General features: G+C 43.5%; 1 protein-coding gene across 1 annotated transcript in view; it reads right to left on the reverse strand.

Annotated features, from left to right (window-relative positions):
- The window catches only part of HDA9 (histone deacetylase 9), a 102,138-nt gene that overhangs the window by 62,945 nt on the left and 25,860 nt on the right, over positions 1 to 13,333 (reverse strand). Inside the window, exons 2-5 of the mRNA XM_087401368.1 lie at positions 2,907 to 3,019; positions 2,662 to 2,779; positions 2,079 to 2,153; positions 1,744 to 1,963 (exon numbers count right to left, since the gene is read on the reverse strand). Coding sequence (XP_087257494.1) covers positions 1,744 to 1,963; positions 2,079 to 2,153; positions 2,662 to 2,779; positions 2,907 to 3,019 — 526 coding nt within the window. The remainder of the gene's footprint in view (positions 1 to 1,743; positions 1,964 to 2,078; positions 2,154 to 2,661; positions 2,780 to 2,906; positions 3,020 to 13,333) is intronic.

Consider the following 13,333-nt stretch of genomic DNA (forward strand, 5'->3'; position numbering starts at 1 on the left):
AGAGAAATACACCATGATCTCTTTGTGAATGAGTACACATAACCTAGCACAACTACAGTCGGACCACTCTCCATCAGACTGTCAGAATCTCTTGTCTGGGGGGGACTAAATCAATCGGTCAGCTAAGGATAGAGGAGATGATCCCAATCAGCAATGGCTTTGGTGAGGGCTAGCATCCTTCAGATAGAAAGTCAGTAATAGGATGTGGTGCTCAACCTGGTTAGTCTATCTGGCTCCCCCTCTCCTCCTCTGTGGTCTCCCAAAGGCAGCTCGTCTCTGGCATGCACCACCGTCACTCCAATCAAGGGCAAGTCTATCATGTCTTGTATCTCAACTGCATCTGGCTCCCTCTCTCCTCCTCTGTGGTCTCCCAAAGGCAGCTCGGCAAGCACCACCATCACTCCAGTCAAGGGCGAGTCTATCATGTCATGCTCTCTGTATCTAGAAGCCTCTACTCTTTTTCTTTTTTCAAGAAAAAGACTTCTATTAAGTAAGAGAAAAAACCCACGAGAGCAAGCTCAAAGCGGAATGCATCATGAAATCATGAGGATAAATAAAAAATCCCCTAAGAGTGAGGTGGAAAACAACCAAGGCTGAGGCTGAAAGTGCCACCTCAACCCTGTAGTAGTCTCAGAGAAGAAAGGAGAATCCTTCCATTCCCTGAAGACAGAAGCCCTCCTAGCTGAGGCTGCACGGGAGTCTCCCTGCATACCCATCCATACGGCCATCAAAGTATGTACGGTGTCTGTCCAGATACTAGCCAATGTGTGCGCCCTAGATCGGCATGATCCTTGTGAGGATCTACGGTTGCGTGGTGACACAGTAGCCTACACCATGCGTGTCCTTGGTTTGTGTTCCAGCTGCTGTTGGTATTTGCAAGTAGCTTGTGGGTAGAGGACTGCATCGCTCCCCTAGGTTAGCTGTGGCTAACCTGTAAGAGTTCATAGGTTGGAAACAAAGTTTTATAGATTGGAAACAAAGCTTTATACAAGCACATCTGATTATCCGTAATTGCATGGTCAAACACAAAACGTAGAGAGTGTCCTTGCAACTCACAGTTTCCTTCACACTTACGATACCTATGGTGTGGAACTACTAGTCAAAGGTATTTAAGTTTGATGCACAAGAGCAGGTGTCCACACATTGATGTGCATGAGGTATGCCCAGGAAATGTTGTGCATAGTTAACTATATCAAAGGTACCACTGGTAGGGCATTTGGAGTTATATATTGAGGGTAAAGCTGGTGATGTCATACAAGACCATGGTCACATCAAAGAGGCCATGTGCTGCTAAATGATTCAAGAGGCTTACAGCAGCATCGGAGGCTTTTTTGCACGAGAGTCCCTTACATTCGCAAGTAGTCAAACGTGGCATGGACTGTTAATCTCGCCAGAGAAAAATTATGAAGTCCATTTCCAGCATCATTAGCTAAAAATGTTCGTAAGTTGGTCATAGAATGGAAGGTCCTTAATCTAGGAATTGGCTATGTTCTTCAGCACAACATTTGTTTCAGAGATAACACAAAGACATCGAAACAAAAATTCTCCCAAGAGGTCCAAAAAATCCAAAATTTACTATGAAAACATCCCCACTTCATACTGTTCATTTATATAGTACAGCTTGCAGACATGAATGAAAGAGCCTCAGATCAAAATGTCAGGTCTCAGTTGCCTCATGATTTTAGTTGAATGGGGGAAACATCAATGGAGATTTGCAAAGCTCAAGGGACATTGTTTGCAGACCTATCTGTCAAATAAAATGCCTCCTCCACGCCATCACCATGATGTACATCAATGTCAATATATAGCACGCGTGCGTGAAACTTCAATAACTCCAACACCCCAAGGACTAGATCATTTACATAGCAAAAACCAGAGGCTTCACATTTTTTGGCATGATGCAAACCACCTGCCCAGTTTATCGCTATATCACAGAGTCCACTATTTAACCTATGGGCAGCATCTGCTTGTCAAGAGAATTGACCAAGAACAGTTAGTAAATTTAACAATGTATTGAATTCAATGACAAAAAAAGCAATTAACTGAAAGTAATTGAGACTAAATTCCAAAAAGCATACCAATTGTGCCACCCGCATAGATCTGGCAAAACTCAAACAGATTATCAAACACAGGGCAGTCCTCCCCCATGTTATCTGACAAAAAAGTAGTCCTCAATTTTAGCAAATAGACTATTATTAGGGTGTAAATGCATTCATTTTAAATCACGATCGCTCTCTCATAGTAGATACGCACAATAGTTAAACCAGAAATAATGGAAGGTCATACAAACAAAAGCTATGCCAGCACTGTAGCCACACACTGAAGGACCACCTAGCTGCAATGCAGAGCACCATCTGCATTCAAGTGTGCATAGGTGTGTCCATAGATGCATGCAAATTGGAACATGCCTACTGAGATATCATATGAATAATTTCAAATCACAAATAATGCATTGTGCATGTAAACAAATACAAAGAAAGACATGCCGCACTGTGAATGTAAACAAATCATGGATAAAGGATTGTGCATGTAAACAAATACAAAGAAAGACATGCCAGCACTGTGACAAAACTCTGCAAGCAGCACCATAACATGGGGTACCATATGAACTTTCAATTGTGCGTACATAGATACATGTGCCTGTGTTTGAAGGTGACTCACACTTCTGAAGCTCCTTGGAAAACTGCTCTTGTGTCTCTGGTGTGATTCTGTGGAGGAACTCAACATAATCCGTTGAGTGAAATTGAGCAAGCTCGACTGGATAAGCCTTATGTGGTCTCTGCAATGTAAGAGTATTGTCAGGTCGTACTCAACACAAGGCTATTAGATATATCTAGATGAACCCTGGAAGATGCCCATTATATGAGATTTGCACTGGATAGAATGTAATGGAATGAAATGTGTACATAAATCTCCATCTTATTATGGAGCCCATATGCGAGAACTAGGCTGTGAGTCATGCATAGCCGATGAGGCTTCATTGGATGATTGGGTCCATAATATACGCTACCAACATCGCCTGCAATAAACAAGGCAGTAAACATTTCAGACTCGTACAGAAGGAAGTATATCAGACAACATCCCTCTGCTCTCAAAATTTTTGCCAGACAAAACACATGCTCTAAGCTCAATCATCTTTACCCTTTAATCAACTTAAAGTTTACATCAGGACAGCCACATCTAGATATGCGGAGTAATTGACCATTTGTGTGATGCAGTTCATTCTCAAATGCTTTTAAGATATCTCTTTATCTTTCAATAAACCATTTACACACAAAAAACGGCAAGATTCTTCAAGGTTCTTCATGATAAGTCTATTTCTATATATCTGCTATAAAAACAGGGACAACCTCAGCAACATGGAATGCAAATGGTACCTAGAACCTGCTAGAGACAAGCAATGGCTAGCTCCATCATCAACGAAGGATAAGAGTGACTCGCATCAAGATCATATCCAATGCCTCCAAGAAAAAGACGAAAGTTAAATTGGCTGGCTCCTCTATATGGCACAAAAACATTGAAAAGTACAAATATTGCACCTTCCATCCAAGTTGAGCCATGCACAATCACAGGAAAGGATCAAATCCCAAAGTGCATCCTGGCAGTGCATCTTTTATCAAAGAAGAGACAAGCATTCCTTTATGAATGGCGAGCCCCATGATAAATAAATTCTCAGTCAATAATGCCTTCAAACGACCCTATATAAAGTTGGGGGATGAAAAACTTAAAAAGTGCCTGGAAATCACAGTTGTGACTGCCTCCCCCAATTATTTATATTCTACAGATGCAAAAATAAGAATTTATAGTTTGAAAGCCTTTATGAACAGTCATATCTCAACTAACAGAGTATGTCTCTAACCCCAAGGGACTGCAGAAATCAGCAGATACAAGGATTTGGCCTTTCTCAAGGAGCTCTGTCGGATCTACATAAACAGTATCACCTTACCACACTACAGGAGTTGAAATACGCTAACAAGAATTCTCCTACCACGAATGGGTCGGAGAATGGGGACAGATACAAGAGGAAAAGATCCTCCTCCAAATCTAGCTCCAACTTCCACTCAACGTACGCTCGACATGACTTCATCCCCTTTGCATGGATTTGATGCTGACCATTTTGACAACGACGTCTGGAGTCCTGACGTTGATATAGCTCGAGGTGACTCTGTTCACTTCCCACCGCTGAAAAGCACGAACTCTCCCTCTAAAGAGCATGAACCAAGAAGAGCTGGAACTTTGTTATCCCAGTCTCCAGCTTCTGGCAGTCGACCTCCCAACCCGTCAGCAAGGCCCTCGTACACAGGCGTTGTCCAAGAATTCCATGGAGGTCTCTTCACCCCCCCGTTCACGCGTCGTTCTCCTAGCTCTGAGTAACGGTGAGCAAGATGGAGCAAGCGAGAGACGTAACTCCTTTAATCAACGAACCTCCTCCAATGGAGAGTACTAGGAAGCAGCAGGAGAACCTGGAGGAAATGCAGACAAGAGTCGAAGGCCAAGCGATACTGATGCAGACTCCCCGAGGGAGAGGGGGATATCGAGCCAAGAGAAAGAGAACTTGCAGCCGCCCTCCAAGAGTCCCTATCCACAATCCAAAGACGGGCGCAGAGCAGGCAGCTACGTAGGAAACAGAACACCCTCCCCCACTATTAACACCGATGATTGCGCAAACGGAGAGACCAAGTCATCAGCCGGTGCAAGCGGAGGGACCCATCCAGCAATCTACATAGGACAAGCTGAAGGAAATGCACCAAAAGACCCACGACAACATCAGTAGGAGAATCAACAGCTTGAAGATGAGAAGAAGCCACCTCTTAAAGATAAAGTGGCTGCCTTTCTTGATGAAGATAGATTAGAGCAATCCATAGATTGGTTGGAATCTCATGCTCTAATAGGATATCTCCCAAGACCTAGACCTCCAACTGCCTTTCTTGAGGGGTGGCTTAGGAATAATTGGATAAGAAAAGGATTGGTGGTCACCAGTGTTAGATTCTTGAGAAGAGGTTTCTTCTTTTATTTGAGAGAGAGGATATCGCCTAGAAGGCCCTTCACCATGCTCTCTGGACTATAAGACATCAACCTCTTTATTTAGAGTTTTGGTCTCAATGTCACTCTGCTTCAACAACATGTATCCACTTGCTTGGTAATTTTTCTTTTAGATTTAGATTTGATATGTTTTGCAAAAGAATAAAAAAGTTTTTCCTATTGTTCAATTAGGTACATGGGGGCAAGGTTTAGCATTTGAAGGTGGGACCCCTTTGTTGGGGTTACGGGCATTAGTGTCCCATGGAGTTATGACCTCTAAAGGAGGGACATTGGAAATCACACTCCACCTGAGTACCCCATTATGGGACCAATCAAATGCACAGATTGTATACCGACCTAGCAACCATTTAGGAGAATGTCTCCATGCTTTGTTTAGGTACCCGATCGTGAAATCAGAATTGAATTCTGACCACTTTGTAGTTTTAAGAGCCATGCATGGACCATGACACCACTTGTCACTACAGCCCCATGCAAGCTGCCAAGTGTCCCTCCTTCTATCCTTGGCTGAATGGGGGGGGGGGGTCAGGAGGGCCTTCCCCATCTCATTCTTGCAAAGAAAAACTCGTTTTTAGCCTCTCTCCCTCTCTCCCTTGTTTCAGCAACCCCTCCTCCACCCTTTGGGACCAGCCAACTCCTCTCCAGGCCTTTCTCTCTCTTGCTGCAGGCTTTCTCTCTCCTCTGCCAGTCTCTCTCTCTCTACTGTGCAGAAATTCTCTCTCTACAGTTTAGGCTCTTCCCCCTACAGAAATCAGCCTCTTCTCTGCACTTTTGAGACAGCAACAGCATCTCTTTCCCATCTGCTAGCCTGGGAGCAGCCATAATACTCTCTTTCTAAAAGCATCACTCCTTTCAGATTTTCTCTCTCTAGCCTACACGCCTCTTTTCTGAGTTGTTCTCACTCCAGCCTCTTGTTCTCACTCTTCCCATCCAAGGGGGCTGCAAAAGCATCAAAGACTCCATCTCCAAAGGAGTCAAGTCATGAGGGGAGTCTGTAATTTCAAGTTTGCCTCATTTGCAACACATTTTCATGTTGGTATTGCTCTCTTTCTAGATAACTAGTCTTGCAACTAATGTTGGATGGAAGTGGTGATTGTTGCAGGGTTCTTCCTTCAGGATTGAGATGTATAGGAGCTGAATCCATTCTAGTCTCAGTTATTCTCTCTACTATTTATCTCTTTCTACAGTGTTCCTAAGTCTTCCGTCTAGGTCATAGTCATTAACTGAGTTCAAAGTTTGGGAGGTGCATTACACCTTGGTCTTGTATCTCTTTTTCAAGAAATAAAGTGAGCCTCGATAAGGGGGGAGGATCGTCTTAGCCCCTCCACTTGTGTACTCTTAGCAAGTTTTGCAAATTTCAATTGTGTATATCTCTTTATTGCTATTCATATTCAGCAAATTGTCAAGCTTTGCAAGATCTCACATTCTCATGCAATCTCTTCAGAATGCATCCATGAGCACCTTATAAAATTCTGAATAAAAAGTTTGTAACTCCCTATCTCCAAGTTGTCAGAAGCACTGAGTAGTTTACATCTCAGGACTTCAATCCTGACAAACCTAGGTCTACTTTTGTTCATGTTTGGGTAGAGCTCCCTCACCTTCCTTTCTCTTTGGTTAACCAAGCTCCTAACCTTTGCAGAAGCTTAGGACAAGTCACAGATGTAGAGAAAGAACAATTTATTAATCCTAGAGGTCACCCCCAACTTTGTGTCAGGTTAGATGTTGCTAAGGAACTCCCAGAGACACTGGTAATTGTAAACAGAAATGGGAGTGTTTATATGGAACAGCCTCTGGTATATGAGAACCTTCCCAATTCCTGCTTTTTGTGTGGATTGTCATCACACACTTAGAAGTTTCCCTCTAAAGAGGAATAGACCTAAGCAAACCCAAGAACCAGCTCAACAACAGGCTAGCCACCCCCCCAAGCCCAAGCGGACTGTTAAAGACAGACAAAAAAATCAAACTTTTGAGAAAAGTGCAGAAGCAGGGACAGATAAGGCAGTCAAGGAGTCAGAGGAACAGAGGATGCATGATGTTCAACAAGAGAAAGAAAGAGTCACTTTTCCACTGGCCACCAACAATGCATTTGAGGCACTCATAGACCAGGAAACTGAGCAATGATACAGGATGTCAAAATGGAAGAGGCTGAAATTAAGCCTGGCTGGTCCAGGGAGTTTGAGGATGATGTCAACCAACTAGATGCTAGTATGAGTGAATCTGATGTTGGGGAGTCAGAGGAAGAACTTCCTCTTGCACAAAAACAGGATAAGACTTCCCTGTCAAACCTCAAGCCATTGCCCAAAACAAGAGAAGGATCTCTCAAGTCAAAGGCCAGAGTGCCCCACCCAAAAGCCCTGCCCCTAAGGCAAAAAAGGGAAAGAGTAAGATTGATAAATAAACCATACACATTTCTCACACTCAATGTTTGTGGGTTAACTGGCCCTTGGAGGAGTCGGGAGCTAGCCAAATGGTTGAGGAAAAACTCTTTTTACCCAACTTTTCTTGTGTTACAAGAGGCTAAAGTTATCAATGACACCTTAGAAAACAGATTTAAAAATGTTGACAATAGGAGGATAAGGTACTTTACGAATCATGATGAAGGCAAAGGAGACACTGTGATTAGTATACTTTCTCACTACAAGGATTGTATCATCAACTGTCAGCAGGACCTAAATCATAGATGGCAATGTATGAACATCTTCTGTATGGCATCTGGATCTAAAATAAACCACTCAAAAACTAGGTATGCCTTGATAATTGGGGACTCCCAAAACCTTCTAGATCAAATGGGCTGCAAAAGAATTCCTCATGGGCAGATTTTCAGACTAATGGGTATCCCTATGAGTTTCAAAGTTAAGATGAAAGTTGTTCAGTTAAGGATAGGGGAACCAATCAACTCGAGATCTATTCTTTTGGGAGATGTACTCAAACTTCCTTATGCCACATGGGTATACATCAGGGCACATGCATTATGGTTTATTTGGATTTCCATAAATGCTTATCAATTCAATGAAGAGGTCATGCATGCTGATTAGATCTTTTTTAATTGATATGAAAGATATTTTCCTACTAACTGAACACTACTTGCTGCGGTCCATGCCAAATTCTTGTTGGACCAAGAGTTCCATAACTATAATGATCAGGTTTCACAACTGCAAGCAGAACTTGAAGACCACATCAGAGATGCAGGGAGGTGTACCTGTGAGTGTGAGTGGAGAGAGAGCAAGAGAGTGAGCTGAGAGCTTGAAAGCTTTTGAGATTAGTTGCAATAGAAGATTGTAAGAGAGTTACAACTGAAGGAGTGATAAGGTTTTTTGTCCTAGTGACAAAACCTTAGTAGTCACTAACCATAGTTAGTGGACTAACTGTGGTTAGGGGGAAAAACCTCTTAAAGAGGGAAAAGTGCCCCTAACTAGCTTATTAAATTACATTGGTCACTGCTGAATTATATCCATAATTCTAACACCCCCCTGCAGTGCCAATATCATGTACAAGGATGATTAATCACCAAACGGATATAAGTTCAGGGCACTGCGAAATGCCTCAAACTTTTCACGTGGAAGTGCTTTGGTGAAAATATCTGCAACATTGTCATGTGTGGACACAAAGATCATATTGATCTCTCCTGCATGCAACTTCTCTCTGACGTAGTGATAGTGAACCTCAATGTGCTTCGTGCAAGCATGAAACACTGGATTCTTTGCCACTGCAATGGCACTCTGACTATCAGTGAGAATTGGAGAAGGACCCTCCAATGACAGATGAAGATCAGCAAATAGAAGACGCAGCCAGACACATTCAACTGTTGCTGTGAAAGCTGCCCTGTACTCAGCTTCACATGATGAGGTAGCCACTGTAGATTGTTTCTTGCTCAGCCAGGAAATACAAGCTTTACCCAAAAAGAAACAATTGCCACTAGTGGACTGCCTAGTGTCATAATCACCAGCCCAATCTGAATCACTGTAGGCATGCATCTGCAAGTCACACCCCCCGGGAAATAACAAGCCAAAAGACTTCGTGCCCTGCAAATAACGGAAGATGCGCTTAACTGCTTGCCAATGCATAGTTTTTGGGCTGTGCATATACCTGCTCACCTGAGATACTGCAAACTGAATATCAGGTCTAGTGTTGCAGAGATAAATGAGGCATCCAACAGCCTGACTGCAAAATGTGGTATCAACTGATTCTCCTGCATCATGCATTGTGAGTTTCAGCCCCGGCTCCATGGGAGTGGCTATGGGCTTACAATCATGCATGTTAAATCTGTCCAAGAGTTTCTGCACAAACTTGGACTGAGACTTAACAGTGCCACGTCTCTCTTGAGAGAACTGGATCCCCAAGCAGCCCCAAATCTGACATGTCAAAGTTGGTCTGCAAATCAGCTTTGAAATCTGCAATATTATCTTCATTGGACCCTGTGAGCAACAAGTCATCGACATAAAGAATGATGATTAAAATTTCCCCCCCATCCTTCTTGATGTAGAGGGTGCTCTCAGTAGGACTATTGTGCAGCCCCTTGCTGGTCAAAAAGGCATGAATCTTGGCATACCATGCACGAGGGGCCTGTTTCAGCCCATACAAAGCTTTATTTAGCTTGCATACCTGAAGTGCATTTTCTGAAATTTCAAAGCATGGAGGTTGTTTGACATAAACCTCTTCCAACAAGTCTCCATTTAGGAAGGCTGTTTTAATGTCCAACTGATGAACATTCCACTCAAAATGTGCAGCCATTGCAACAACAGATCGGATGGTGGTCATCCGGGATGTAGGAGCAAAAGTCTCCTCATAATCTATGCCCTTTTTCTAAGCATAGCCTTTGGCAACCAGCCTTGCCTTGTATCTGTCAATGGAGCCATCTGGCTTCCGTTTCACCTTGAAAACCCATCGTGTACCAATGGCATGTTTACCTGGTGGCAAGTCTACGACATCCCAAGTCTAATTTTTCTGAATGGACTGCAATTCATCGTGCATGGCATTCATCCAATGCACATTGTCCTTTGCTTCTTCGAATGTTGCAGGCTCCTCCTCATCGAGAAGAGTACCTGCATATGCTGATTTCACTGAATTAGCACCTTCCATGTGCCTTACTGCACTGCGAGCCCTGCCAGGGAATGGAGCATCAATCTTACTCTCCCTAAGAGTCTGTAACAGCCAATTTGGGACTGTTTTTGCTGCATGAATGTCTGCAATTTCTTGCTGAACCACTTGTCCCACTGCCTGTGGAGGTGGCAAGACATCCTGTGGCTGAACTGGAGCATTGGGAGGTGGCTGTAAATTCTGATTTGCATCAGAAATATCAGCAGGGGAACCCAAGGCAATGGGTAGTAACCCCTCAAAAACATCCTCTGAAGAAGAAGGCATATGACCACCTGTCCCACTGCCTGTGGAGGTGGCAAGACATCCTGTGGCTGAACTGGAGCATTGGGAGGTGGCTGTAAATTCTGATTTGCATCAGAAATATCAGCAAGGGAACCCAAGGCAATGGGTAGTAACCCCTCAAAAACATCCTCTGAAGAAGAAGGCATATGAAATTCAGCCTGAGTGTGAGCTGAATTTTCTGCAAATATCACATCTCTACTGACAATGATCTTGCGTGTAGCAAGATTGTAGAGACGGTACCCCTTGCTTTCTGCACTGTACCCAACAAATATGCACTTAATTGCCTTATCTGACAACTTATGCCGAAATTCAACTGGCACATGAGCATATGCAAGGCATCCAAAGACACGGAAATGATCCACTGAAGGCTTTCTCCCATTCCAGACTTCATATGGAGTTTTTGTTTTCTAATCCTTAGTGGGAGACCGATTTAAGATGTAGTTGGCACACATTAGACCTTCAAGCCAGAATTTGTGAGGCATGTGTTTGCTTTTCAGCATACATCTGTCCATCTCCATAAGAGTTGTATTTTTCCTCTCAGCTTTGCCATTTTGCTGAGGGGTCAGCCTCACTGTGAGCTGATGCACAATACCCTTGCCTTTCAGAAAAGCATCAAAATCTGCAGACAAGTATTCCCCACCTCTATCTGTGCGCAATGTCTGTATCTTGAGTCCAGATTCATTTTCAACCATGGCTGAAAAGTGTTTAAACACTATGAACACTTCTGATTTGCGCTTCAGCCCAAAGACCCAAGTGAAATTGGAGTAATCATCAATAAAAGTAACAAAGTAGAGATGACCACCCAATGATGGAGTCCTCATGGGACCACAGACATCACTGTGTATAAGCTGTAATTTTCGGACAGCTTTAACTAAACCATCCTTTTTGAAGGGGAATCTGTGCATCTTGCCTAAAATGCACCCTTCACAGGCATGTGGAGGAGGTATTTCAAGAGGTGGCAATGCATCAACCATAGAGTGCTTCTAAAGTGTCATCAAGCTGTTGTAATGCATGTGGCCATATCTGGCATGCCATAACTCTGCATTCTGCATGGCAGCAGTAGGAGTAGAAACTGCAAGAGCATGGGCTGCTCTTTTCTCAAAAAGATCAAGCTGAAAAAGCCCACGCAGCAGAGCACCAGATAATCTCAAGGCAGATGCACGAGCTACAGGCCTATACTCGATGCTTATATGAGCTTCACTACACACGTCGACGTAGAAGACCTGGGCATTTTCCCTGTCTCGGACAGCACATTTGTCATCCTCAAAGATGACCTGAAATCCAGCCCTATTAAGAGTGGACACTGAAAGGAGATTCTTGGTGATACCAGGCACATACAAGACATCTGAAAGTCTGAAAACTGAGCCATCAATGGCGGTAAGCTCAACTTCTCCTATACCACGTACTGAATATGACGAGTTGTTGGCACAAGTTACTTTCTTACCAACGGGAGGTGGATGCAAGGAAGTGAAGAGACACTTCCTAGAAGTGATATGCTTGGAGGCACCACTGTCAAAATACCAAGTATTCAGTGTTTCATTGACACTGAAAGCTGATGCATCCGTGGAAGGATCATAACTGCAAGTCAAAAAGGCATATGTATCATCATTACAAGTGGCTGTACTATCCTGAGCATCTGGAGCAGCCAGCCTAGAATCTGAAATGCAAGATAAAAAGGCATAATCCTGTCCAACAAAGTTGGCTGCAGCATCCCGACTGTCAGATGCATGAGGAGCTGAATCTGAAACAGCCATACCGGAGCTGTTTTTCTTCTCTTTAGCAAGCCTTTTCCTGCATTCTGCAATGTGATGACCTGGCTTTTTGCAGTAATGACAAAAACCCTTCTTCTTGGGCTTACTTGCATCATTCTTAGCCTTTTGTGAAGGCTGTCTTGACCCACTGGAAGGCTGATTTACTGATGTCTTTGCCTGTCCCTTTCCTTTTGACTTGAACGTTGAGAGCATAGCTTGTTCACCTGCACGTGAAGCCAAGTTTTTCCTAGTCTGCTCTTCTTGAAGCAGAAGTCCTATCAACTCATGAAAAGTGAGAGGATTTGCACCCCCCCTCCCCTCAATGATAAGTTCAACGAGGTATGAAAGCTGAGATAAGTCTCAGGAAGAGAATTCAGAGTAGTGGTAATCATCTCTGAATCAGGAATAATCTCATCAATGTTCAATAATTGCTCTCTGAGATCCTGTAGCTTTGTGAGGTGGACTGACATGGAGTCACCCTCTTCCATATGTGTATTACTTAACTCTCTTTTCAAGAAAGATACCCTTGCATCATTCCGGGCTGCATACATGCTTTCTAAGATATCCCACGCTGCCTTCGAGGTCTTACACGACCGGATATGCGGAATGATAAATCTTTTCACTGAAAGAGCGATGCATGACAAAGCTAAGGCATCCCTGGAATCCCATCTCTTTTGTTCTAGAGTGGTGGCTACAGCTGCACCAACAACCTGTCCTGCCCTGTGCACGACCTCTTCCTCCTCCTTGCTGGGGAGGGGTATTAGGTGCCATACGTGCTGGTCGGATCTCATCCCCATTCACATAATCCCACAAATTACGAGAAATCAGAATATTGCGTACCATAAAACTCCAGAGGGAGTAGTTGGTACCATCCAACTTGTCTTCCTGTGAAAGACAACCGAACTACTGGAAATCATTCTGATTTTGCTGGGCCATGTCTGAGAAAGAGATTACAGCAAATACAAAACTGAATTCCCTTGCTGGGAATGAAATGCACAACTCCCAAAAAACACAGCCAAGCACTGGCTGTATATGCAACTTAGATTTCTGCACTTGCACTGTCAGACATCTGTCCAAGCATCAAAACTCTCCCAAAATCTACCAAAAGTGCTGCAAAACACTTACAGAAAGGCAGTGTGAACTGAAATCTCCAAAATTGCTCT

Source organism: Dipteris shenzhenensis, chromosome 30, assembly GCF_047967505.1.
Source record: "Dipteris shenzhenensis isolate YYH24624 ecotype China chromosome 30, Dip_SZ_1.0, whole genome shotgun sequence".
NCBI classification, from domain to species: Eukaryota; Viridiplantae; Streptophyta; class Polypodiopsida; order Gleicheniales; family Dipteridaceae; genus Dipteris; species Dipteris shenzhenensis.